The sequence below is a fragment of the Megalobrama amblycephala genome, linkage group LG1, assembly GCF_018812025.1.
Source record: "Megalobrama amblycephala isolate DHTTF-2021 linkage group LG1, ASM1881202v1, whole genome shotgun sequence".
NCBI lineage: Eukaryota > Metazoa > Chordata > Actinopteri > Cypriniformes > Xenocyprididae > Megalobrama > Megalobrama amblycephala.
This window is the reverse complement of record NC_063044.1, coordinates 5,013,670-5,035,405: the sequence shown is the minus strand read 5'-3', so window position 1 is coordinate 5,035,405 and position 21,736 is coordinate 5,013,670. Positions and strand designations below refer to the sequence as shown.

Here is a 21,736-nt window from a genome sequence, read left to right as displayed (position 1 = left end):
ATAATAACTCATTCAGGTCACTTTAGACTCATGTTGTATATGTCCAAAACTGTTACTTTTCAGGAACACTGACAGATTTAAAGGGTGACCAATTGCATTGATTTATGACAAAAAATAAAAAAATTATGAAATATATAGCCTAGTATATTAAATATAATAAGACTTGCATCCATGAAATATACAAAAGTAGCCTTGTTAAGATGTGAATTGTGTGGCAGATGAACAGTTGTCTGCAGTAAATATGTTCCTACTTGCAAAAATTTGCAAATATTAAAGATTTCTATATGGGTCATTTTTGACCCATGTGTGTAAAATTGATGTAGAAACTGTGTTTGTTTATAAAGTAAGAAAGAAAAAATAAACATAATTATTTGTAGAAAATCAAAAACAAGATATTTAATGAATACCTGGAATAAATAAATGACAAAATACATTTCTTTCAAAGATTCAGCGAAGAAACACTCAGTCATGATTGAAATTCCATAGGAAATGAATACGGGTCATTTTTGACCCATGTGTGTAAAATTGATGTAGACATACAAAAACTGTGTTTGTTTATAAAATAAGAAAGAAAAAATGAACAATGATTTTTGACAAACAAAAACAAGATATTTAAGGAATACCTGGAATAAATGAATGATAAAATACATTTCTTTTATAGATTTAGCAAAGAAACACTCAACCATGATTGAAATTACATAGGAAATGAATACGGGTCATTTTTGACCCATGTTGCGCATTAGAAGGGTAGTGATAGAAAAATGATTTTTATTCAAAAAGTAAGAAAAAAAAAATTAAAATGAGGATTTGTGATGATCAAAAAGAAGTTAATTGAGGAATACCTGGAATACTGAATGATGAAATTAATTTCTTGCAAAGATATAGAAAATAAAAACTCAGCCGGGTCATTTTTGACCCATGTTATGCATCAAAGGGTTAATAAAGCAGAGTAGTGACACGTAGTGACCTGGCAACTATCTTCATTCACCAACTTAATAAATTACAGAATTTTCATTTTTGGGTGAACTAACTCTTTAAAGAGCGTGAAGGATTGTAGGGCGATAGAAGATCGGTTAAGTACACAGGAGATAAACCATTTAGGGCCTTTTAGATCATTAGCAATATTTTATAATCGATACGGAACTTAATGGGTAACCAGTGTAGAGATGATAAAATTGGTGTTATATGATCATAATTTCTTGACCTGGTAAGAACTCTAGCAGCTGCATTTTGTACTAATTGTAGCTTGTTTTTTGAGGAAGCAGGACAACCAGCTAATAATGCATTACAGTAATCTAGTTATATCCAGTAATAATGCACCAAAAACTAGTCACATTTAAATACAATGTTCCCTTTAAGGATTTTTTTTATATATACTATGAAAAGAACAAAACTTAAACAGGCGTGGGATGAAGGAATAAAGTGTAAATATGTACATTTGTACAGTTACAATCAAATTTTTATTTTGCATCATTTTGATCTGATGAAGATCCACTGGATTTGAATGTTAACATGGAGTCATGTGATATGCCAAAGTTTTGTATTAAAAGTATAAAAATAAGATCCTGTTTAGCTGTTTTTAATCTGATTGATTCCTCTGGCTCTTGCAGATCAGACAATGACTTGTATATTCATCTGGATGCCATTTTAAACATGGTTTAAAATAAAGAAACATTTTTGTGCACAAAGTTACTACTGAAACCTCATAAACAAGTAAAGGTGTCTAAGTTTTGTTTTGTACAGTCATTCACACTGTTCAACCCTTGTGAAGAATTCTTGGTCAAATTTGGAAAGTGAATTTTATAGCTAGCTTTATTTACTTTCATTCAAAGACAATCTGTATTTATGAGTCAAGATGACAGGTTTTCTCATGTCCTTTTTGTCTGATGCTCATCCAAACTGCCGTCAGTCCAAAACAAATCCCATCTGTGGGTGAATAAAGAGTCCAGATCTCCTCTCTCTACCACCAGCGGTAGTGTGCATATGCCCTGTTGGCTTCGGCCATCTTGTGAAGGTCGTGTTTGCGTTTCACTACATTTCCCTTGTTAGAGTTTCTCGTACATGTGTGTTCGACGGTGCTTATTGTCTCTGCATTCTGTGATCCAGGCACGTGCACACATAGACAAAAAAGGGGCTTGAGCCCCTGCCCTTTTTCTTCCTCGAGAGAAAGTGCCCTTTTTTCTGGGGTGCTTTTTTTTTTTTTTTTTTTTTTGTAATAAATGAACATATATTCCTGTTTGCGCACAGCTTCCCTGTCAAACAAATATATTTACTGAATAAAGCAAATTAAAAAAATACTATATCAGGTCGGCAGATGCCCTCACTCCGCGACGCGCCATTCATGCCCGCCCACACGCGTGCGTGCGCGCCCCGCCCCACCTCACCTTGAGTTTGCTGCTGGCTGAAAACTTGTGACAATTATTCCCGCGAAAATGCAACTGCTGTCTGGCGATGAGAAGCGAAAAAGAAAAAAGCCCTAGATTGATCCATCCCGTGCATTTCTTTCAGGTAGGCTAGCCTATGTTCACAAATCTGAACGTTTTGGCTATTTAAGGGTTATTTATATATTTAACGCTGCATTAATAGTTTGACCACAATCAACACATCTGCCTGATTTGATACTAATGAAATGTATATCATATTATAATTTCAATTATTTTATTGTACTATGCATTGCGTTTTGAACCATGGTAAAGATATCGGTTGGGCTAATATCAGAAGAGGAGCATCCATGATGAACCACATTATTAGACAGTTTTCTAAGGATGCATGGTTTATTAAAACTATTTAAAATCATAATACAGCATTACATAATGCTATTCTTAAATCTACGCTTACACAGGGTAATACATCAATAAAAGTTTAAACCCTCGCTCTTTCTTTGCATGTTTGATGTCCACATATTCTTGTTGAAGAAATTACAGTGGCTGTAGCATTTCTATCACAAAGAAGTGGGTGAATATTATTATTTAACTAATAATATATTTTTAATCATGGTTAGCTTTGATCGTGGATTTGATCGTGCTGTGCTGTCTAACAACAAAAGTCAGCAGGCTTTTGGCGTCCTCTGCAGGCATTTGTTATATAATATATTAACAGTTCAGGAAAAAAAAAAAAAAATCTTGATGTGTTTAAATCCTATGCAGATTAGCTTATTTTGGTTAATTTAGAAGAAATCTACAGATGCAAACAGACGGAGGGTAGTAGGCTTAAAACAAACTCCATCTAAATGTGTAGGGTTAGGGTTAAGTTTTCTTTCCATTGGAGTAAAAGACATGGCAGCAAAAATGGACCATAAAATTGTAAAATCTTAAAATTGTCCACTTCATGAAAGAAGTATTCCAATAACACCAAAAAATTAAAACGATTTATTGATTTGTGCAAAATAAACAAATTATTAGTGAAACTATGTCTCTCTCCTTGATCAAGTCATTTATTCTAAATATATATAGCTACTTGAAAATAGTTGCTGTTGACTTCTCTTGTGATAAACCTAGTGAATACTAAAGAAGACCATGGTCTCTATATGTGAACTGATTATTTTGTAGAAATCTGTGGAGTATAAAACAATTGCGTGAGTGTAAGGGAAGTCAAAGTTGTCTTAAAGGTCCCGTTCTTCGTGATCCCATGTTTCAAACTTTAGTTAGTGTGTAATGTTGTTGTTAGAGTATAAATAAATCTGTAAAATTTTAAAGCTCAAAGTTCAATGCCAAGCGAGATATTTTATTTAACAGAAGTCGCCTACATCGAACGACCAGTTTGGACTACATCCCTCTACTTCCTTCTTTAATGACGTCACTAAAACAGTTTGACTAATCTCCGCCCACAGGAATACACAAAAAAAGGGGGCGTGGTCTTGTTGCACTCCCACGGAGAAGAGCAAGAGTTGCGTTTGTAGAGTGTGTTTGTTGCCATGTCGTCGAAACGCTGTTATTTTCATCCCGCAGTCCAATCACCTTTGTTTGGCCTTCCCAGGGACGCTGTACTTAGAGATCAATGGTTACAATTTATGTTTAACTCGGTTCCCGAAAATTATAATCCACATGTAAAACTATGTGCAGCACATTTTGCTGAGGACAGCTTCCTCAATCTCAATCAGTTTAATGCCGGATTCGCACAAAGATTATTCTTGAAAGATGGAGCAGAAGCTGCTGTCGAATCACAACACAGGAACCGCTGGCACAATCAGAACTCGTTACGTATTTCTGAAGGAGGGACTTCATAGAACAAGGAAGTCATCAGCCCGTTTTTATGACAGTGGAAACAGCGGTATACAGATAAGTAAATTATGTGAAAAATACTGTGTTTTTTTACACGCGAAACATGAACACATGTTATATTGCACACTATAAATACAATCAAAGCTTCAAAAAACCACGAAAAACGGGACCTTTAATATATTTAAGGGTTCATTATTTTTTAAATAAATAATTATGAGAAGTGCCCTTTTTTCCACTTGAGCCCCTGTCCCCCAAAATGTCTGTGCACGTCCCTGATTGGTTGTTCCAAATTACACAGGAATGGGGAGAGAAATTATGTTTGTAGACTAATTTCCAGGCATTTAAAACTTGTTTGTGAAAATTGGACAACTTAATTGGGAGTTTAGTGCATTTAAAATCACAGGTAAGTAGAAAATTAAGACCACCATATTCTTTGAAAATTAAATTGGGAATAAAGAACCATGGAAAGTTGTTATCACAAAGACAGTGCTTGATCCAGTTAATTTTAAATATATTATTGATAGTGTCAAAATCTAAAACATTTAGTCCTCCTTCTGATAAACTTCTGATTATAGTTTTCCTTTTAATATACTCCGTCTTGCCTCTCCAGATAAATTGAAATAAAATTTTATCAACTGCAGCACACATTTTAGAATCTACATAAAGAGACAATGCAGGATATACAAGTCTGGAGATCCCTTCAGCCTTGGAAATCAATACACGACCTTGAATAGATAAATTTCTTTGGAGCCAACAGTTAAAAATATTTCTTGTTTTTTGTAATCTCTGCGAAAAATTCTCTGTGATTCTCTCTGAGGCTGATTTACTAATTACAATACCCAAGTATCTAACTACCTGTTTAACCTGTATTCCAGATATACATGAGTCTTCTAGTTGGTGTACAGCCATAATCTCACTCTTAGATTGATTCACAGAGAGACCTGAGGGATCAGAGAATAATTTGAGTGCCTCCAGAATCACAGGGACCTGATCTTTGTTTTTCAAAAATAAACAAGTGTCATCAGCAAGTTGACTTATAGTTAAAGTGAAATCTCCTATCTCAATACCTCTAACTTGGGAGCAATGCAGAGTGTAAAGATTTAATGTTTCAGCTGCTAATAAAAATAAAAACGGGGAAATAGGGCATCCCTGTCTAATGACTCTTCGGATAACAAAACGAGAAGACGTACCACCAGATAAAGAAACACTACTTGAAATATTATTATAGAATGTGTGCATCATATTCTTAAAGGTTGGGCCAAAACCAAATTGAGTAAGGGCCTGATACATGAAATTGTGCTCAACGGTATCGAAAGCCTTACAAAAATCTAAAAACAAAATAAGAGCTTCCTTGTTTACTAAATCTGAGTAATCCAAAATGTCTAACACCAATCTAATGTTGTTTGAAATACTTCTTCCCTTCATAAATCCAGACTGTGTGACAGATATGATTTCCTCCAAACAAGGTTTTAATCTATTGGCAAATAGAGATGCTAATAATTTGTAATACGAGTTAAGGAGTGTGATTGGGCGCCAGTTGTCTAAGTGCAAAATGTCTTTATTAGGTTTTGGAATTAGTGTAATTACTCCCTGTTTCATAGATTCTGTAAGTTCCCCATTTACTGCACACTCATTGAACACATTCAAAATAAACTCTCTAATATCTTCTCAAAAAACTCTGTAAAACTCAAAAGGTAAACCATCGGGTCCTGGGCTTTTGTTAAAAGGTGTTTTTTTAATGATATCATCCAATTCTTTCAATGACATTTCCTCCTCACATAGGTTTTTACTATCTATACTTATACAAGGGGTGAAAGGTTGTATCTTGTTAAAAAATATATCGCTTGAATCAGGGTTAAATGATGATGTATATAGTTTTTGGTAAAAGTCTGAAACAAATTTTGAGATTATTTTGTCATCTGATATAATAGTGTCATCAATATATAAAGAGGAAATTTTTAAGTTCTGCTCGGTTTTTTTTTCCAAATTGAAAAAGTATGCAGAGTTTTTTTCTCCGGCTTCTAGCCATTTGGCCCTAGGTCTAATGAAGGCCCCTTTAGCCTTTTCTATATAGAAGGTGTCTAGTTTTTCTCTTAATAGGTATAAACGTTCCTTCTCTGAATCATTTGGATTGGCAAGACAAGTAATATGGTTAATTTCTTTTGATATAGATTCAAATTGTAATCCTTTTGATTTTAGAAGAACCATTATCTACTGGAACCATGACAGTAGATAATTTTACCCCCCCATTGATTGGACCAGAAACTTTCATCTTTCACACATGAATGCGTTTCTTGTAAAAAATAGACATCTCTGCATTTTGATTTACAAAAAAGAAATAAAGCTTTACGTTTGGTTAAGTCTCGGATTCCCCTATCATTGAGTGAAAAACAATTCAACTTAAATGACATAAAAGAACAAACAAGAACTTATAACCAAAATCTATTGTTTAGTAAATAAAACTAAAACTTCTTAATGGATTGAAGTAGAAAAAAGTAAGTGCAACACTTAACCAGACCTCCTCACTGTAGTAAGAACCAGCTTAACATTTCTCTAATCTAGGTTGGAACCCTAACAAGAAACAATTCCCATGAGGATGAAAAACCTCACTACAGAATATTAAAGTCACTGTAAAGAGTCATTAAATGTTGTCCACTGTAATTTTCTTCTCGTCGATGATGGCAGCTGAACCCTGAAACCCTGCACGTTTACCTTCCAGTCTTGCTTCGTTCACGAGTGGCCACAGTTTATTTCGAGCTTCCCTTGCGCATTGTGTTAAGTCCTCCGTTATCCTGATATTCTTTTGTTTGAGAATTTCGGAGTGCTTTGCGTCGGCCCAGATGAGGTCACGGTGCGTGCGAGAGGTGAACTGCACAATAATGCGACGAGGCTGACGAGTCCTTTCTTCCCAAGCCTGTGGGCCACGTCGATGGAAGACTGGAGAACATCTGCTAGACATGGTGAAACTAAACGCAATATTTCCATCACAGCCATCTTTACATTTTCACCTTCCACTTCAGGGATACCAGCAATCCGTAGGTTCCACCGTCTTTTGTATGCCTCCAATTCATCCAGCTTTTCCCAGAGTTGCTTGTCTTTAGTGACGTAACTTGGTCCTTCATCGCACTGGAGTTAGTAATGGCAATATCGGCCTTATCAGAGATCGCGTCCATTTTAGTTCCAAGTTCAGTGATGCGGTTTGAGTTACACGAGACAGAATTTTCAATTGCGGTTAATTTCTCTAAAAAATCTTCTTGTTTTTTCCCTAGTTTCTCAATTGCTTCCAAGAGAACTGCATTTGATGGTTCTGTAGTGTGGCGTCGCATCTTCGATTGTGGACTCTTGGTGGGAGTATCAGGTAATAAAGTTGAAAGAGCAGCTTTATCCTCCTGCACAGGTGCCGTTACGTAATCATGCACACGTTTCACTGCTAAAGCATCTTCCATTTGTTGCGATGAGGAAAATAAATTTTATGACAAGACCGAACCAAAATTGTTATAACCGATAGAAAGTGTCACATCTCAAATACCAACTAGCAGGCTAATTTCCAAGAAAGTGCGTATAGGAAACATCCATCATCCTCAAGAAAAATAAGGGTTCCTAATTTTGTCAGATTAATATTTAACACTGTCTACTCACATGAGGACAAGTTAAATCAAGAATTGCACAAAATACGTTTAAGAGCAACTAACAACACGACTTACACAGGCGCCATCTTGGCCCCGCCCCCCAATGATCCAAGACAGCAACTTTGAACTGTACAGAAATACAAGCGATGCTCCTCCTCCTCCTGCTTCTTCTTCTTCTTCTTCTTAGGTTGCGTTTGGCAAACAACTGGTGCATTACCGCCACCAACTGGTATGGAGATACAATACATGACTGCTTGAGGAACGAAGACAATTCTTATGTGATTATAATCGTGTATTTATTTGGTTTAATGTTTTATCTGTCTCTTCCCTGTGCCTGTTGATTCCTGACAAATGCATATCTTTCACAGATTCACACACTCCGGTTAACTCGTATAACTCATAACTCCCGTTGTCTTCTCATGAGCTCCCTAGGCTTTTTCAAGCCAACTTAAAGTTTGTCTATGAACTTTACTCATCTAGTTGAGTTTATCCTTTAAAACACATGACTGCTTTACTGTAAGTGATGTGTGACACACTTAGGCTTAAGGTTGTAGATGTTATGCATTCTAGACCATGTGTCTTGTGTAAGTTGGAATAACTACAGAAATTGTACAACAATTTCAAGTTGTATGTGTGTCTATGTTGAATTTATTTGTCTCCTAAGTGGAACACTCTGATATCTTCCGTATAGCTGCAGTTACACCATGTACAGGAGCATAGAATCGCCATAAGGCTACAATGTGCTTCACAATTGCATTAAATAAATTGTTAGGAAAGAAAAATGGAAGGAAGAAATCTAATTAATGGAAAAGAACTTCTTTATCTTCTATCTGTTCAAGAATCTTTAATGAGAAAAATTACAATGCCCAGTATTTATCAACTAAAACAATCAACCCGATTGTCATATCTTGAATAGGCTAAATTCATTCAAGATCAAAACATGAATTAAAAATGTGATTTTATTGATCTGTAACCCAGTGACAAGAGGAAGTACAAGTTTTGATTTTCCTTTGCAACAAAACCACAAACAAAGTGGACAAGTGTTAGCAAACTCCTCTCTGGGAGCGCTAGATCATATGGGATCTGATCAGGGAAGTTACTTTACTGGAAATGTAATTAAAGTTGTGTGAAATGTAAATATCAGGCCAAAACTCTTCTGTTTTTACAGACCACAGAGGTCCAAATGGTCAAGTATTTGAATGACACCATAAATACCAATTGCTAAACAAACAGCACAGCACCACAAAAGGTGATCTGGTGTCCTAATCACAGATCTGGTTAGTGTGAGATTCCCCCAGGAGACCTGGGTGCCATAATGCTCATGACACAACAGACTGTATAAGCATAGCTGCAATAAAATGTCTGGCCCCACCTGCATTGAACCATGATACACAGCTTTACATGCAGAAGATGGGGGTGTAGAAACTTCAAGAGGCCATTCAAACTGCATTGCACTCATAGATATATGGCCTCCCAGTGTAGAACTGGAACTAAACTATGCAACACAAATTATGGTAGGAGAGAATACCACCCATCTTCTACACAAACATACAGAACACACACTACAAACTCACAACATCTCTACCTAGCATAGATCATAAGAATATCTAGGCTAAATTTATTCGCATAATGCAAATCTAACATACACCATTCACCTTCATACATATAGGACAAGGGAAATGATTGCCATCATTTTTTTTCTTTTTTTAATTGTGTCAATTTTGAGGTGTTATTGAAACACTGTAATATGCGGGACATGTGCATGGCTTTAGTCACACATCAATTAATAGAATTTCTGATCATTCAAATTCCAAATTCCAAATCTAAATGAGACCTATTCAGGAATGCAACTACACATAATAAATAAATGTATACTTTTTAAAAAAAGTATTTTTAGGTTATATGAAGTAACCCAGAGAGTGTGAGGAGACGGGGTGGTGGAGGGATTCTGGAAACTGTTGAGGATCCTTGGGTGAGTTTGACTGTGATTATATATAGGCCTGAACTCATGCCGATTGGGTAGATATGTTGATTACAGATTGTTGACAGCTAGTTGAGATGACGTAATGAGATGACATAATGATTGTGTAGCTTATTTGACTTGTTCCTCCCGAACTACGTTAATAGAATGTTGAATTGTTAATCAAAATTAAGCTGAAAGGATGTCATACCTTTTCTTGTGGTTATGTTTATGAATACGCGAACACGATGTAAACAAACAGTGCTTACGGTTTTGTGCTTATTGCAACATGATCCACCCGTATCAACCAGGGATGCCTGAGGAAACCCGAAGGCTCATATGTTTTCAAGCTGAAAACGAGCAACATCCAAGATGCCGTTGTCAGCTGTATTTGGACGTTGCTCTTTTTCAGCTCAAAAACATATGAGCCTCCGGGTTTCCTCAGGCGTCCCTGGTTGATACGGCTGGATGAAAACGTACTGGTATGAAAACATTAGCGCAACTCCTTTGACAAAGGAGCTAAGGATGACGTATGATGACATGTAATGGTGTAGTAGTGGTGTCCCATTTCTTAAGGGGAATATTTTACCCCTACTCATTGCCACTCTGTTACAAGTGGGAAGGAGTAGGGGTAGGCGTCTAGGCGAAGAGATATAAAATACAATTGGGATTGGAGCATGGGCCTTAGTCTAAGAGCAAGTAGAGAGCTTTAAAATGTATGGTGCAATAGAGATATGCAAATATATACATAACTCTCTCGAGTTTCCTTGTTTACATGCAATGTGAGTCCATAACATGACTACTGCTGATGATGCTGATGTCAAACAAAGCTGAGATCAGAAGATCCGTTTCAGTCAAAGGGCATATTCTTCTCATTCAATACATTCCCAGTTACCTCAAAAATTTCAGGGGAATAACCCTTCACTTCTACAGTAATGAAGACATTTGAAGAAAACTTCCTTATAAGTTTGGATCCTTTCCATTTGGCCTAAAGGGCAAACAGATCTATAGAATGCTGTGTCCTTTTGCTTTCACTTCATGTGCCTTCAATTTAAATGTTCTTGTTTGGCAAGATTTAAAAATGTAATTTTCAAAGCCAAACAGTTCTAGTTCTAGCACCAACTAGTCATCATGACTCTATTTGAAAGAGAGAGAGAGAGAGAGATTTCATCTTCTCTACTTAAAGGCACAATATGTACAATTTTTTAATTGAAATACTGAAATAAATTTGGTTGACTTGTGTACTTACTGTACATTATCCCAAATGTTTCCAATGTTTAACTCCAAAGAACTACACAATTTAACCAGTGTAATGGCCCATGTCATTGCATGTCTGTGACGTCATATCCGTATTATCCTCGATTTCCTGTTTTATGCTGCATTTATGCCATGTCGTAATTACTGTAAATAAGAGATGACAACATGTGACACTTTACTTGGAGCTGTTCATGTCCTCAGATATTTCTATAGGCGTGTTCGACATCGGCTGCGGTTGGATGCAACTGATCGGCGAGAGTTGCCGCTTGCAGTCGGGGAGGAGCTGAAAATGGTGAAGGAGTGAAGGACACTTTCTGCTTCCCTTAGTGACTCTTGCACTGTGTTTGCATACTTTATAACAGCTGAAGTGAAATAAATGCAATATTTAACTAAAACACCAATGTTTCAAAGACACTTTTTCAATCAATACCTTATGTACTGCTTAATATTTTCTCCATTTTAACACCTATTTGACACCTGTTTGCCACCTGATGTCGCCTGTTGGAGTTTGGGTTCCTTGCCGCTGTCGCCTTTGGCTTGCTTAGTTGGGGACACTTGACATTTGACTTGACATTTGATATTCAACAGTATTCTTGACATTTACTCAACAGTGCTTTTGATCTGCCTGCATTGACACTATTCTTTAAGAGAAAAAATTATATACCAGTTATCAATGTAAAGCTGCTTTGACACAACCTGCATTATAAAAAGCGCTATATAAATAAAGGTGACTTGACTAATACAGCATCTGTATAAAGTTCGACATAAGCCTATACTATTTAGATGCAATGAAGCGGGGTCTACGTTTGTTTTTTTTTGTTTTTCTCGGTTTTATTTTTATAAACATGACACAAAATAACACCACGAAATGAGCTTTAACTGTTTTAAAAGTACAGATTTGTGTGAGAATGAAGGTGTGAGAATAAACACGAAGCATGTGATTATTGTCATGTGGTGAATCCGCCCAATCATGAAGCAGCTCTTGCAGTACTTTGAAGCCATTCAAGCTCATTAAGAGAAAGATAAGGATCTTGAAACCAAAGCTGAAAATATGAAACACTGAAAATGGCAACTATTTTTTTCCTCAAAGTAACAAATAAAGCAGCACATAGACTTGCACTCAACTGCCTTCTAACAATCAGTATCCTTAGAAATGCTTTGAACGCCTTAATGTCAGTGGAAAAAGGCAAATAGTTCATTATAACATCGTTATACAACATACACCCATTTATATTGCCAAATCGACCTGATTTTTTTTATATCAACAGAAAAATATATCAGAATATATTCTCTAGAGACTCTTCTGCTTTAGAGCGGTCATGGTTAATGATATGCTAAAGCCTGCCGGAACGATGACATGATTGGTTACAAGGTTTGTGACGTCAGAAACACCAGAGATTTCAAACCGTGGGTTTCACTGCAGTTTTAAATAGAAAATCATCAGCAGTGGTGTTGACTTATGAATTTGCACATGGTGTGTCTTAAACCATAATAAAAACACCACATAGACATATTACATTAAAAACGTGATTTTCAGCTTGTGGCATCTAGAGTTTCATGACAGAACTTTGTATGAAAACAAGACCTAACCCTTTGACACATACGATCACATCGGTGTGATTAGAAAGTTTAGTGTATCACGTGATCAACTGCTAAATTCATGTGTTTCTGAGCCAGAGACGTTCACTATTCAGTGTTTTCAATCACATAATGTTTATTTTAGGTTTCAAACATTTAAATTCACATAAGTACCAGCAAAACAATACATTTAGAATTTGTAAAATACATACTGATGTCTATAAAAGCAGTAATAACAATCCTTTCAATTATATTTTGACAACGTGTTTTATTCATATCAGATATACATTGTGTAGGTAACTATAAAGTTTACTTTATTCTTCTTTCGGCCCCTTTCATGTATTTTGGGAGAAGTGGATGAATTTACGTGTTGTAAATCCGACAGATACAATTGCGGTGTGACCTAACATGATCATTATAAAGGTTTTTAAAGGACAAAAACACTCACCCGTATTTAAGAATCAGAATGTCAGGTAGTTGACAGCTAAATAAAAAAAAAGGAAATATGAAATAAAAGCGATACATCTGTCATATAGCGCTATTGTGGCATCAGTGTCTCATGTGACATGCATGTGACAATGAAATAATAGGTGATACATTCTGATATAATGGTTGCCTTAAGAAACTCTCTCAACTAGAATATTACAAACTTATGTATGAAAGGGTTCAACAAAACCAAGAACAGACGTGACAATAAGAGTTTTCACTGCTGCTCAAACACTCCTTACAAAACACATCACATACATCTTTCCAACTGAATGGACTGAATATCAAATTAAACAAATCAAAGTAAAATTCTAAGTAATCCATTCAGTAATCAAAATAACTTTTTTTTGAATGTAACTGTAATCTGATTTCCAATGATTTTACCTGCACTGCAAGAAATGCTGTTCTTACTTAGAGTTTTTGTCTTGTTTCTAGTCAAAATATCTTAAAGTTCTTAAATCAAGAAGCATTTTCTTGACAAGTAAAAATTATTTTCTTGTTTTGAGAAAAATAAGTCAAAATTAAGTGAGTTTTTCCTTAAAACAAGCAAAATAATCTGCCAGAGGGGTAAGTAAAATAATATTATATCAAACCAAAAATAAAATATATAATCTTTTCAGTTTGGATTAAGATTATTTTGCTTACCCCACTGGCAGATTATTTTGCTTGTTTTAAGGAAAAACCCACTTAATTTTGACTTATTTTTCCTAAAAACAAGAAAATAATTTTTACTTGTCAAGAAAATGCTTCTCAATCTAAGAATGTTTAGATATTTGGATTAGAAAAACAAGACAAAAATTCTAAGAACAGCATTTTTTGCAGTGTGTAACTGATTAGAGTTGCCAGTATTTTGTATTATAAATATATAGCGGTGTTAAATGTATTCTGACGCTCCCCTACGCTGTCGATTGCTTGTGTTCCTCAACTGCCTATTCGCCTGCTGTTCTATGATTTCTGAAGACTGCTGCTCACTGGGGGACTGGTTTTGGTCTTTCCTCCGTTTGTATAGCACATACAAGAGCTCTATGATGTTGAGCAAAAGGGAGACCAGAGAAACCACCAGCATGAAGATAATAAAGACAGTCTTCTCCGTGGGCCGAGAGAGGAAACAGTCCACCTGATGGGGGCAAGGCCAACGCTCGCAGGTGTACACAGCGGACAGGCTGAAGCCGTAAATGCACCACTGGATGACCAGGAAGATCACCTCAAAGATAGACTTGCAAAAGATGCTAACGATGTAGGTATACAGGAGTGCACCCTTCTTCTTCACCTTCACCTGCACCTTGCGGGTCTTTGAGCATTTGCCATTCTTGTTGTCATTGTCAGCCTGCTCGACTTTCTCCTCTTTGGACATTTTGTAGAACACGTGCGCCAGGAACAGAAGCGTCGGGGTGGACACAAAGATGATCTGAAGCACCCATAAGCGCACGTGTGAGATGGGGAAAGATTTGTCATAGCAGACGTTCTCACAACCAGGCTGCTGGGTATTGCACTTAAAAGCCGATTGCTCATCACCCCAGGCAGACTCCACTGCTGTTCCTAGAAGTAGGATCCGGAAGAAGAAGAGCACAGAGAGCCAGGCCTTCCCTCCAGCTGTGGAGTGGTCCTGCACACTGTTAAGAAGTTTTAGTAATTCACTCCAGTCACCCATCTTGAGGGAGCTCTAGCTAAAAATAGAAAGCTGAGATGTAATATACAGTAGACCTCCAAAAAGTATTTGGACACTTAACTGACACTTTTTCAAATTATGTTATTTTCATTGCATTAGATAAAAAAATATCAAACTGAGTGGCAAATGATGTTAGAGCTTTTCCCGCCATTAACTTAAGTTCACATAGGTGTATTAGCAGAGTAACCACAGGTTTAGTTCATAACATTAACTATGGACATGTTCCAATCCACTGTTTAAAAATATTGTTTCAGATAATAAAAAAATAGATTGTTACAAATCAACAATCTATTTTTTATTATCTGAAACTTTTTTTGTGAAATCTTGAGCTTGAAAAGTATGTTTGTGATGTATTTATTTTAAGGGGTCATATGATGTGTTTTCATCTTTTCCTTTAGTGTGTAATGTAGCTGTTTGTGCATGTATAACATCTGCAAAGTTACAAAGCTCATAGTCTCACAAAATGTATGTATTTAATCTAACAGAGGACACCCCAGCTAACAGATTTTTGTTATAAGATCTTTTTCCAAATATTCAATGTTGGTTCTGGGAACGTAAAAAATGTCCAGTTTTCCTGACGCTGGAGGAATGTGATGTTCCTCAAACGTTCTTTCAACTTAATTTTGATTAACACATCAACATTCTATGTCACCATTATGTTCAGTGTGTTTGTATTCTTGGGACTTTTAGTATGTTTTCATTAGTTTTCTGTTTCCTTTGTTCATTTTTCCCACTTCTCATTTGTTTACATTTGGTCCAGCAGTGTTTGATTAATCAGCTTGTTTGATAGCTACATAAAGGGATAGTTCACCCAAAAATGAAAATTTGATGTTAATCTGCTTACCCCCAGGGCATCCAAGATGTAGGTGACTTAGTTTCTTCAGTAGAACACAAATTATGTTTTTTAACTCCAAACGTTGCAGTCTGTCAGTCGTATAATGCGTGTCAATGGGAACTTCGTCTATAAGAGTAAAAAAAAACAAGCACAGACAAATCCAAATTAAACCCTGCGGCTCATGATGACACATTGATGTCCTAAGACACGAAACGATCAGTTTGTGCAAGAAATATTTATATAATTTTTACCTCTAATACACCACTATGTCCAACTGCCTTGAGCATCCAGTGTGTGAGGTCTGATCGCGCTCTGACAACGGAAGTGATGTCTCACATTCATTGACATATACACGCGAGAGATCACTTCCATCATCAGAACGCGTACCTCACCAACCAGATCAACTGTTTATGTTAATATAACAATGTTAATATATATATAACACGTTTTCTGTATACTGTAGGGGAGAGTGGGGTGATTTGTGCCGGGGGGAAGTAGTTCCACCCATTGTTTCTGGAAAACCATAGAAGAAATTGGTCATGTGACTACATCATTTTGAAAAGCCATCCATTTCACTCATCCTCCAAAGAAGAGAGACACATGGCATGAGAAGAAAGCACATTTTAGCTCAAAAAATTTTTTGTTTTTTTTCCCCCTTTCAAAGTAAAATTTCTATGATCAAGGTTTTTTGATTGTAGTATCTGAACAATTATAGACAAGTTTGAAAACATTTCACACGTTTTAGTGCTTTAGTAGGCTACACAATGAGTCTATACAGTTAGCATGATGTTAGCTCTTAACTGCTGGATCATGCTAGTTTTTCAAACTTTTGGGTCCGGGGTGATTTGTGCCAAAGGGCCTTATGATTATTTTCAACATATTATTAATTTGTAATTGTACATTGTACTCTTACATTTTAGCAGTTAAACTATGTGACATTCTTGATTTTAGACCAAAACCCATCATGCCACGCACTTATAAAACACTTTCTGAAGATGAAAAGCATGAAATGGTGCAATGTTGTGCAAAAGGTATGAAAACAACTAATATTGTGTGAAACTGAATGGAGATTATCGAATTATCATAACATTTGTGAGTGATTTAGAGCACAGCAGAACTCAGTCAGATAAAGGCTTATTAATGAAAGTTCAAAGTTTAAATTGTATTAAAAGGGCAGCTATAAAAATGAGCCGGTGTTGAGCATCAAACAGGTATTTTCATCTTCAGAAAGATCCTTCTTCCTCCTCATATTGCATGTGCAAATATATGTACATTCTTAAGTTGAAGGCATTACTGCCGTGGCCTCACTTTAAAGTCACTTTGAGTAAAAACTGGCACAACTCACCCCACTTTCACCTATATTTATTTTTGGACTGATAGGGGTTAATAAAGTCAAATAATTGTATGTGAAAGAGTCAGCCGTAATATAATTTATATTGGTCAGTGTTAGAGGAGCTCAGCTTAGCCTGATATTTAGCCTGTCCCGGACCAGGTTAGTTTCACAGCATAAGTTTCCAGAGTAACTTGAGTTTGAACTATTTTAAGTTTGCTTTATGAAACAGAATCCATAGACAATAAGTCTGACTAACTAAAATAAGCCTGGCTTGTATTATAATCTTGTTTTATGAAACAGGCCTCTGGTCTCAGTTATGTTATCTGTATGCATACCCCATGACACTAGGAATGTTGATTTGTAACATTCCAGGAGCATAAAAATGTCCAGTTTCCTTCATGTTAGTTGAATGTTATTTAAAGGTATAATGTTTCATTACATTCTTATAACATAACATTCTGTCATGATCCCCGTCTGCTCCTGTCAGTTCCCGGACTTAATTTCCCACAATCCTCCCTGACAGTCACATGTTCACACTAATCACTAATCACCACACCCAGCTGCAGCTCATTACCAGGCCTATAAAGGACTTTCACACACACCACCTCACGGCCAGGTCTTGATTACCCCCGTAACAATTCTGAGCGTTTATTCCATGTCTGCCTATCTGTTCTTGATCCTGTCTGGTTACCTGTTTATGATTCCTTGCTGCATACCCTTGGACTGTGTATTGTTTCCTGGACTGTGAACACTTTCTGCCTGCCTCGATCTACTGCCTGTACCCTGACCACGATTCTGTCTGTCCCCTGCTGTTCCTGTTTGCTCCTTTTCGACCCTGCCTGTACGACCACTCTAACTTTAATAAAAGCTTGCAAATGGATCTTACCATGAGTCCCGAATCGTTACACATTCTTTCAATCTTTCAAACACCTGCTGTGAACAAGCACTGAAAGAAAGAGAAATAAGAGCTCAAACACAACTTTCTTCAGCCACAGCCTTATACTAGGTACACACCACAAGATAATCGGGCTGATTTTGGGCTGATTTCTCCCATTCCGACAATAGATAATATCCTGATTATCCTGATTATTGATGGTTCTACAGATTATTTTATCAGATTTTCCTGTGGTGTGAGGTGTGTTAAGAGTGACTGAATCTGCTCGGAAGAATGTCGGAGCTTATAAGATTTTAAAAATGTTGATCTGTCATGTTGATCTGCTTTATCAATGCAGAAATGTTTTCTGAAAACTACAGCAAACTAGCTCAACTACAGCAAACACTGATCACCATGACAGTGACTTCAAACTAAACATTTTCAACGAAACATCAACATCTAAACCTCTTTTAATTCTCAATAAGAACTTCTGTAGATGTCTGACAGAAATAAAGTCAATCTGGTTAGTAATAAGTGAAGCTGGTAATGCTGTTTGTGAAGTTGTTTAATTACATCCTCAGAGATTTAATGTTTTTATCTTCAGTTGATTTCATCTAAGGCTGTGGCTGAAGAAAGTCATAGTTTGTGTTCTTATTTCTCTTTCTTTCAGTGCTTGTTCACAGCAGGTGTTTGAATGATTGAAATGTCTCAGGAACATAACCTTTAAATAACATTCTGCTAACATTTTTATGTTCTTGGAATGTTACAAATCAACATTCTTAGAATGTTCAATTGTTAAGCAAAATTAAGTTGAAAGAACGATTTAAGGAACATGATAACTTTTAAAACACGTTCCTCCAACATCAAGAAAACTGGACATTTTTATATTACCAGAACCAACACTGAATATTTGGAGAACGTTCTTGTCATGAAGATACTCCGTGACCATGTGCGGACTATAGGGCACGTTCCCTCATTTTACGTGTACATACACACATTATACATTTACACTGACTTTGGGGATTTTGGGAAGAGAGATGTTGGGGGCAAAATATCTGGAGTTGTGTAAACGTAATTATTTGAGGTGAATGTATGTTGTCTGCATCATGGGATCTTCCGTAGGCGGGGCCATGACGTTAAGATGGCCCAAGGTTCAGTGGTGGGTGTGGTCGGAGTACCACCACTTTTAAGTCTGTTTGGTGATGTGTTTTGTATAAATTTTATTTATTTTTTTGGTTTATTTTTGGTTTATTTTTTCTGCATCGTGGGATTTATTTTTCTACTTTTTAAATAAATTTTTGGGCATCAAACGGAAAACCTGTTGTCCTCGTCACCTCTAAACGCAAGATTCATCCTCAACAGTTCTTATAACAAAAATCTGTTAGCGGGGACTGATCCAGACCTGCTTAAAACGCCTCGAATGAGATCAAGAAATTGCTTTCTCAAACATCCACGTCACAATGTGAAATATTAGCATTATGCCCAAGAAGAAGAAGAGGCGTTGTGTTGTGGAGATGTGTGTTAAGGCCCCGGTATACTTAAGTAAGTTCTTTTTCGTTGACCATTTAGAAGTAAAATGAAGTTTGAAATGTGTGACCACCGATATACTGTAATCGATCATCTGACGCTGCCCCCACACTGCTGAGAGCGACGGTTAGATAAATAGCCTGTGTAAATAGGTGCTGTATACTTTCTTCTCAGTAACAAAAGAAACGCCACACAAATGAGAAAACTGCAAGCATTTTTTATAGAAAGCGTAAGAAAAGCATCTGATCATAACGAAATTGGTATGTTAACACAAGCTCTTCAAATTAGCACTCCAGTCACGTCATGTTTATTTATATAGCAGAGATCTTACCTCAACGAACTCAAGTAATGAAATAAGTCAGAGAGAAGGGTTCCACGTGAATGAAGGCTGAGCCTCCTATAAGTTTGTGATGCTGTTTGCAAATGTTCATTAGAATTATGCTTTGGGAAACGCCAAATCCTTGAACTATGTTGATAACAACGGAACTCGCGACCGTAGTTGGTTGCGACCATTTGAGTTGCATTTTTAGAATCCAACTCATGCTCAAACTGATACAGTAAAACCGACGACATTATTAACTGTTTACATTTGCTTTAATCCTTGGAAGCTGACGCTCACGATTATGGTAAGAGCCGCTACATTTCTGACACACGTTTAAGGTGTTCAGCCAATCACAATGTACTGGGTCAGCTGGCCAATCAGAGCACACTGAGCTTTTCGGAAGGAGGGAATTTGTAAAAAGCACGTTTCAGACAGACTGGCCATAGAGGGGCTGCAATAATGTACAGTATGTGAACAATAATGTTTTTTTTTTTTGTTTTTTTACATTAAAGCATGTTATCCCATTCTAGTAAACCCAATAAACAAAATAATGAACTTTTAAAGCAGCAGCATATGACCACTTTAAAAGAAATCATACCTTGGTTTAGGATTGTAAAGATATTTGGCATCACCTTCTCTCTCTTGCTTTATGACATTAAAGTTATCAAGCAAATGCCATCATGGCACTTTACAGAAAGTGAGTTGACATCTGATAAACTTTAACATGGATAACCAGGTAGGCCATTAATTGACTGAGGATTGTGGGGAATGAAACCATTTATCGATTGACTGATTTAGCAAATGTTAGTCCTTCTAGTTATAATTATACGTATAAAATTCGCAAAAAAGTTTTCAAAATGTGTAGGACTTTCTAAGCTTACCTGGAGAGAAGTACAGAGAGGAGAGTCCTGTAGGGACTTACTCCATCACTTCTGAAGATCAGTCAGCGAATCCAAAGCAAAGTGACAAACATTAAACAGAGGCACACCTGTCAAGCTTTACTTGCTTATAAGACACCAGAGATATGAACATAGAAAGCAGATGCACGCACAAAAGTTTGACTGATGACTCGCCTGAGGGCTTGTCATAACTTCGAGTTTTTAGGTCTTCCTCAATCACTATCTGTCTCTAAAAGCTTCTTCAGCTTAGAAAAGAAAAACCTTATGAAATTGTCTAGAAAGCATAATATTAAGTTTAGAACATTTAGAACAAGTTTGATTGTACAGGAATGATCCGTAACGTAGTAGCCTATGTCAGTAATTGCCTGTATTAATGAAAGTTATAACCTATAAACTTAGCCAAAAAACAAACAAAACAAACAAACAACAAAAAACACCCTCCTACTTTCAACTAATCTGCTGTTGTTACTCCTGTCTCCTGACAAAAACATTGCATGCGGCGCCTGTAGAGTGTAGAAAGTTTCTGGAGCGCGCAGCCGCGCTCGTCTCTCACAAGGAACGTCACGGCAGTGATTGACAAGCCAGAGGGCCAATCGTTTACGTGATTGGCTGATGTTTTTAAGGCCCTACCTCGTGCACAGCTGATGTATATTAATATTATTCCTTTCAGTGCACCTAATAAATAGTCTTTTATCGGTTAGTAAAGACAATTTCAAGTAATATTGCAAAAATTTATAAAACAAAACATCCTCTTTAGCACCTTTAAACAGGCGTGGGATGAAGGAATAAAGTGTAAATATGTACATTTGTACAGTTACAATCAAATTTTTGATCTGATGAAGATCTACTGGATTTGAATGTTAAAATGGAGTCATGTGATATGCCAAAGTTTTGTATTAAAAGTATAAAAATAAGATCCTGTTTAGCTGTTTTTAATCCGATTGATTCCTCGGGCTCTTGCAGATCAGACAATGACTTGTATATTCATCTGGATGCCATTTTAAACATGGTTTAAAATAAAGAAACATTTTTGTGCACAAAGTTACTACTGAAACCTCATAAACAAGTAAAGGTGTCTAAGTTTTCTTTTGTACAGTCATTCACACTGTTCAACCCTTGTGAAGAATTCTTGGTCAAATTTGGAAAG

At 36.4% G+C, this 21,736-nt stretch overlaps 1 protein-coding gene across 1 annotated transcript; it reads right to left on the bottom strand.

Moving 5' to 3' along the window:
- Nucleotides 1-13,869: 13,869 nt before the first annotated feature.
- LOC125259007 (gap junction alpha-1 protein-like) lies at nucleotides 13,870-15,704 on the bottom strand. Its single transcript, XM_048176354.1, has 2 exons — nucleotides 15,644-15,704; nucleotides 13,870-14,797 (listed from the first exon to the last, which is right to left on the bottom strand). Exon 2 carries the CDS (start codon nucleotides 14,779-14,781, stop codon nucleotides 14,005-14,007), a length of 777 nt encoding a protein of 258 aa, XP_048032311.1. The 5' UTR covers nucleotides 14,782-14,797; nucleotides 15,644-15,704; the 3' UTR covers nucleotides 13,870-14,004.
- Nucleotides 15,705-21,736: the final 6,032 nt, after the last annotated feature.

What these genes read in the sequence shown, in the direction of transcription:
- LOC125259007 (XM_048176354.1), bottom strand. Translation starts at nt 14,781, where the DNA reads ATGGGTGACTGGAGTGAATTACTAAAACTTCTTAACAGTGTGCAGGAC.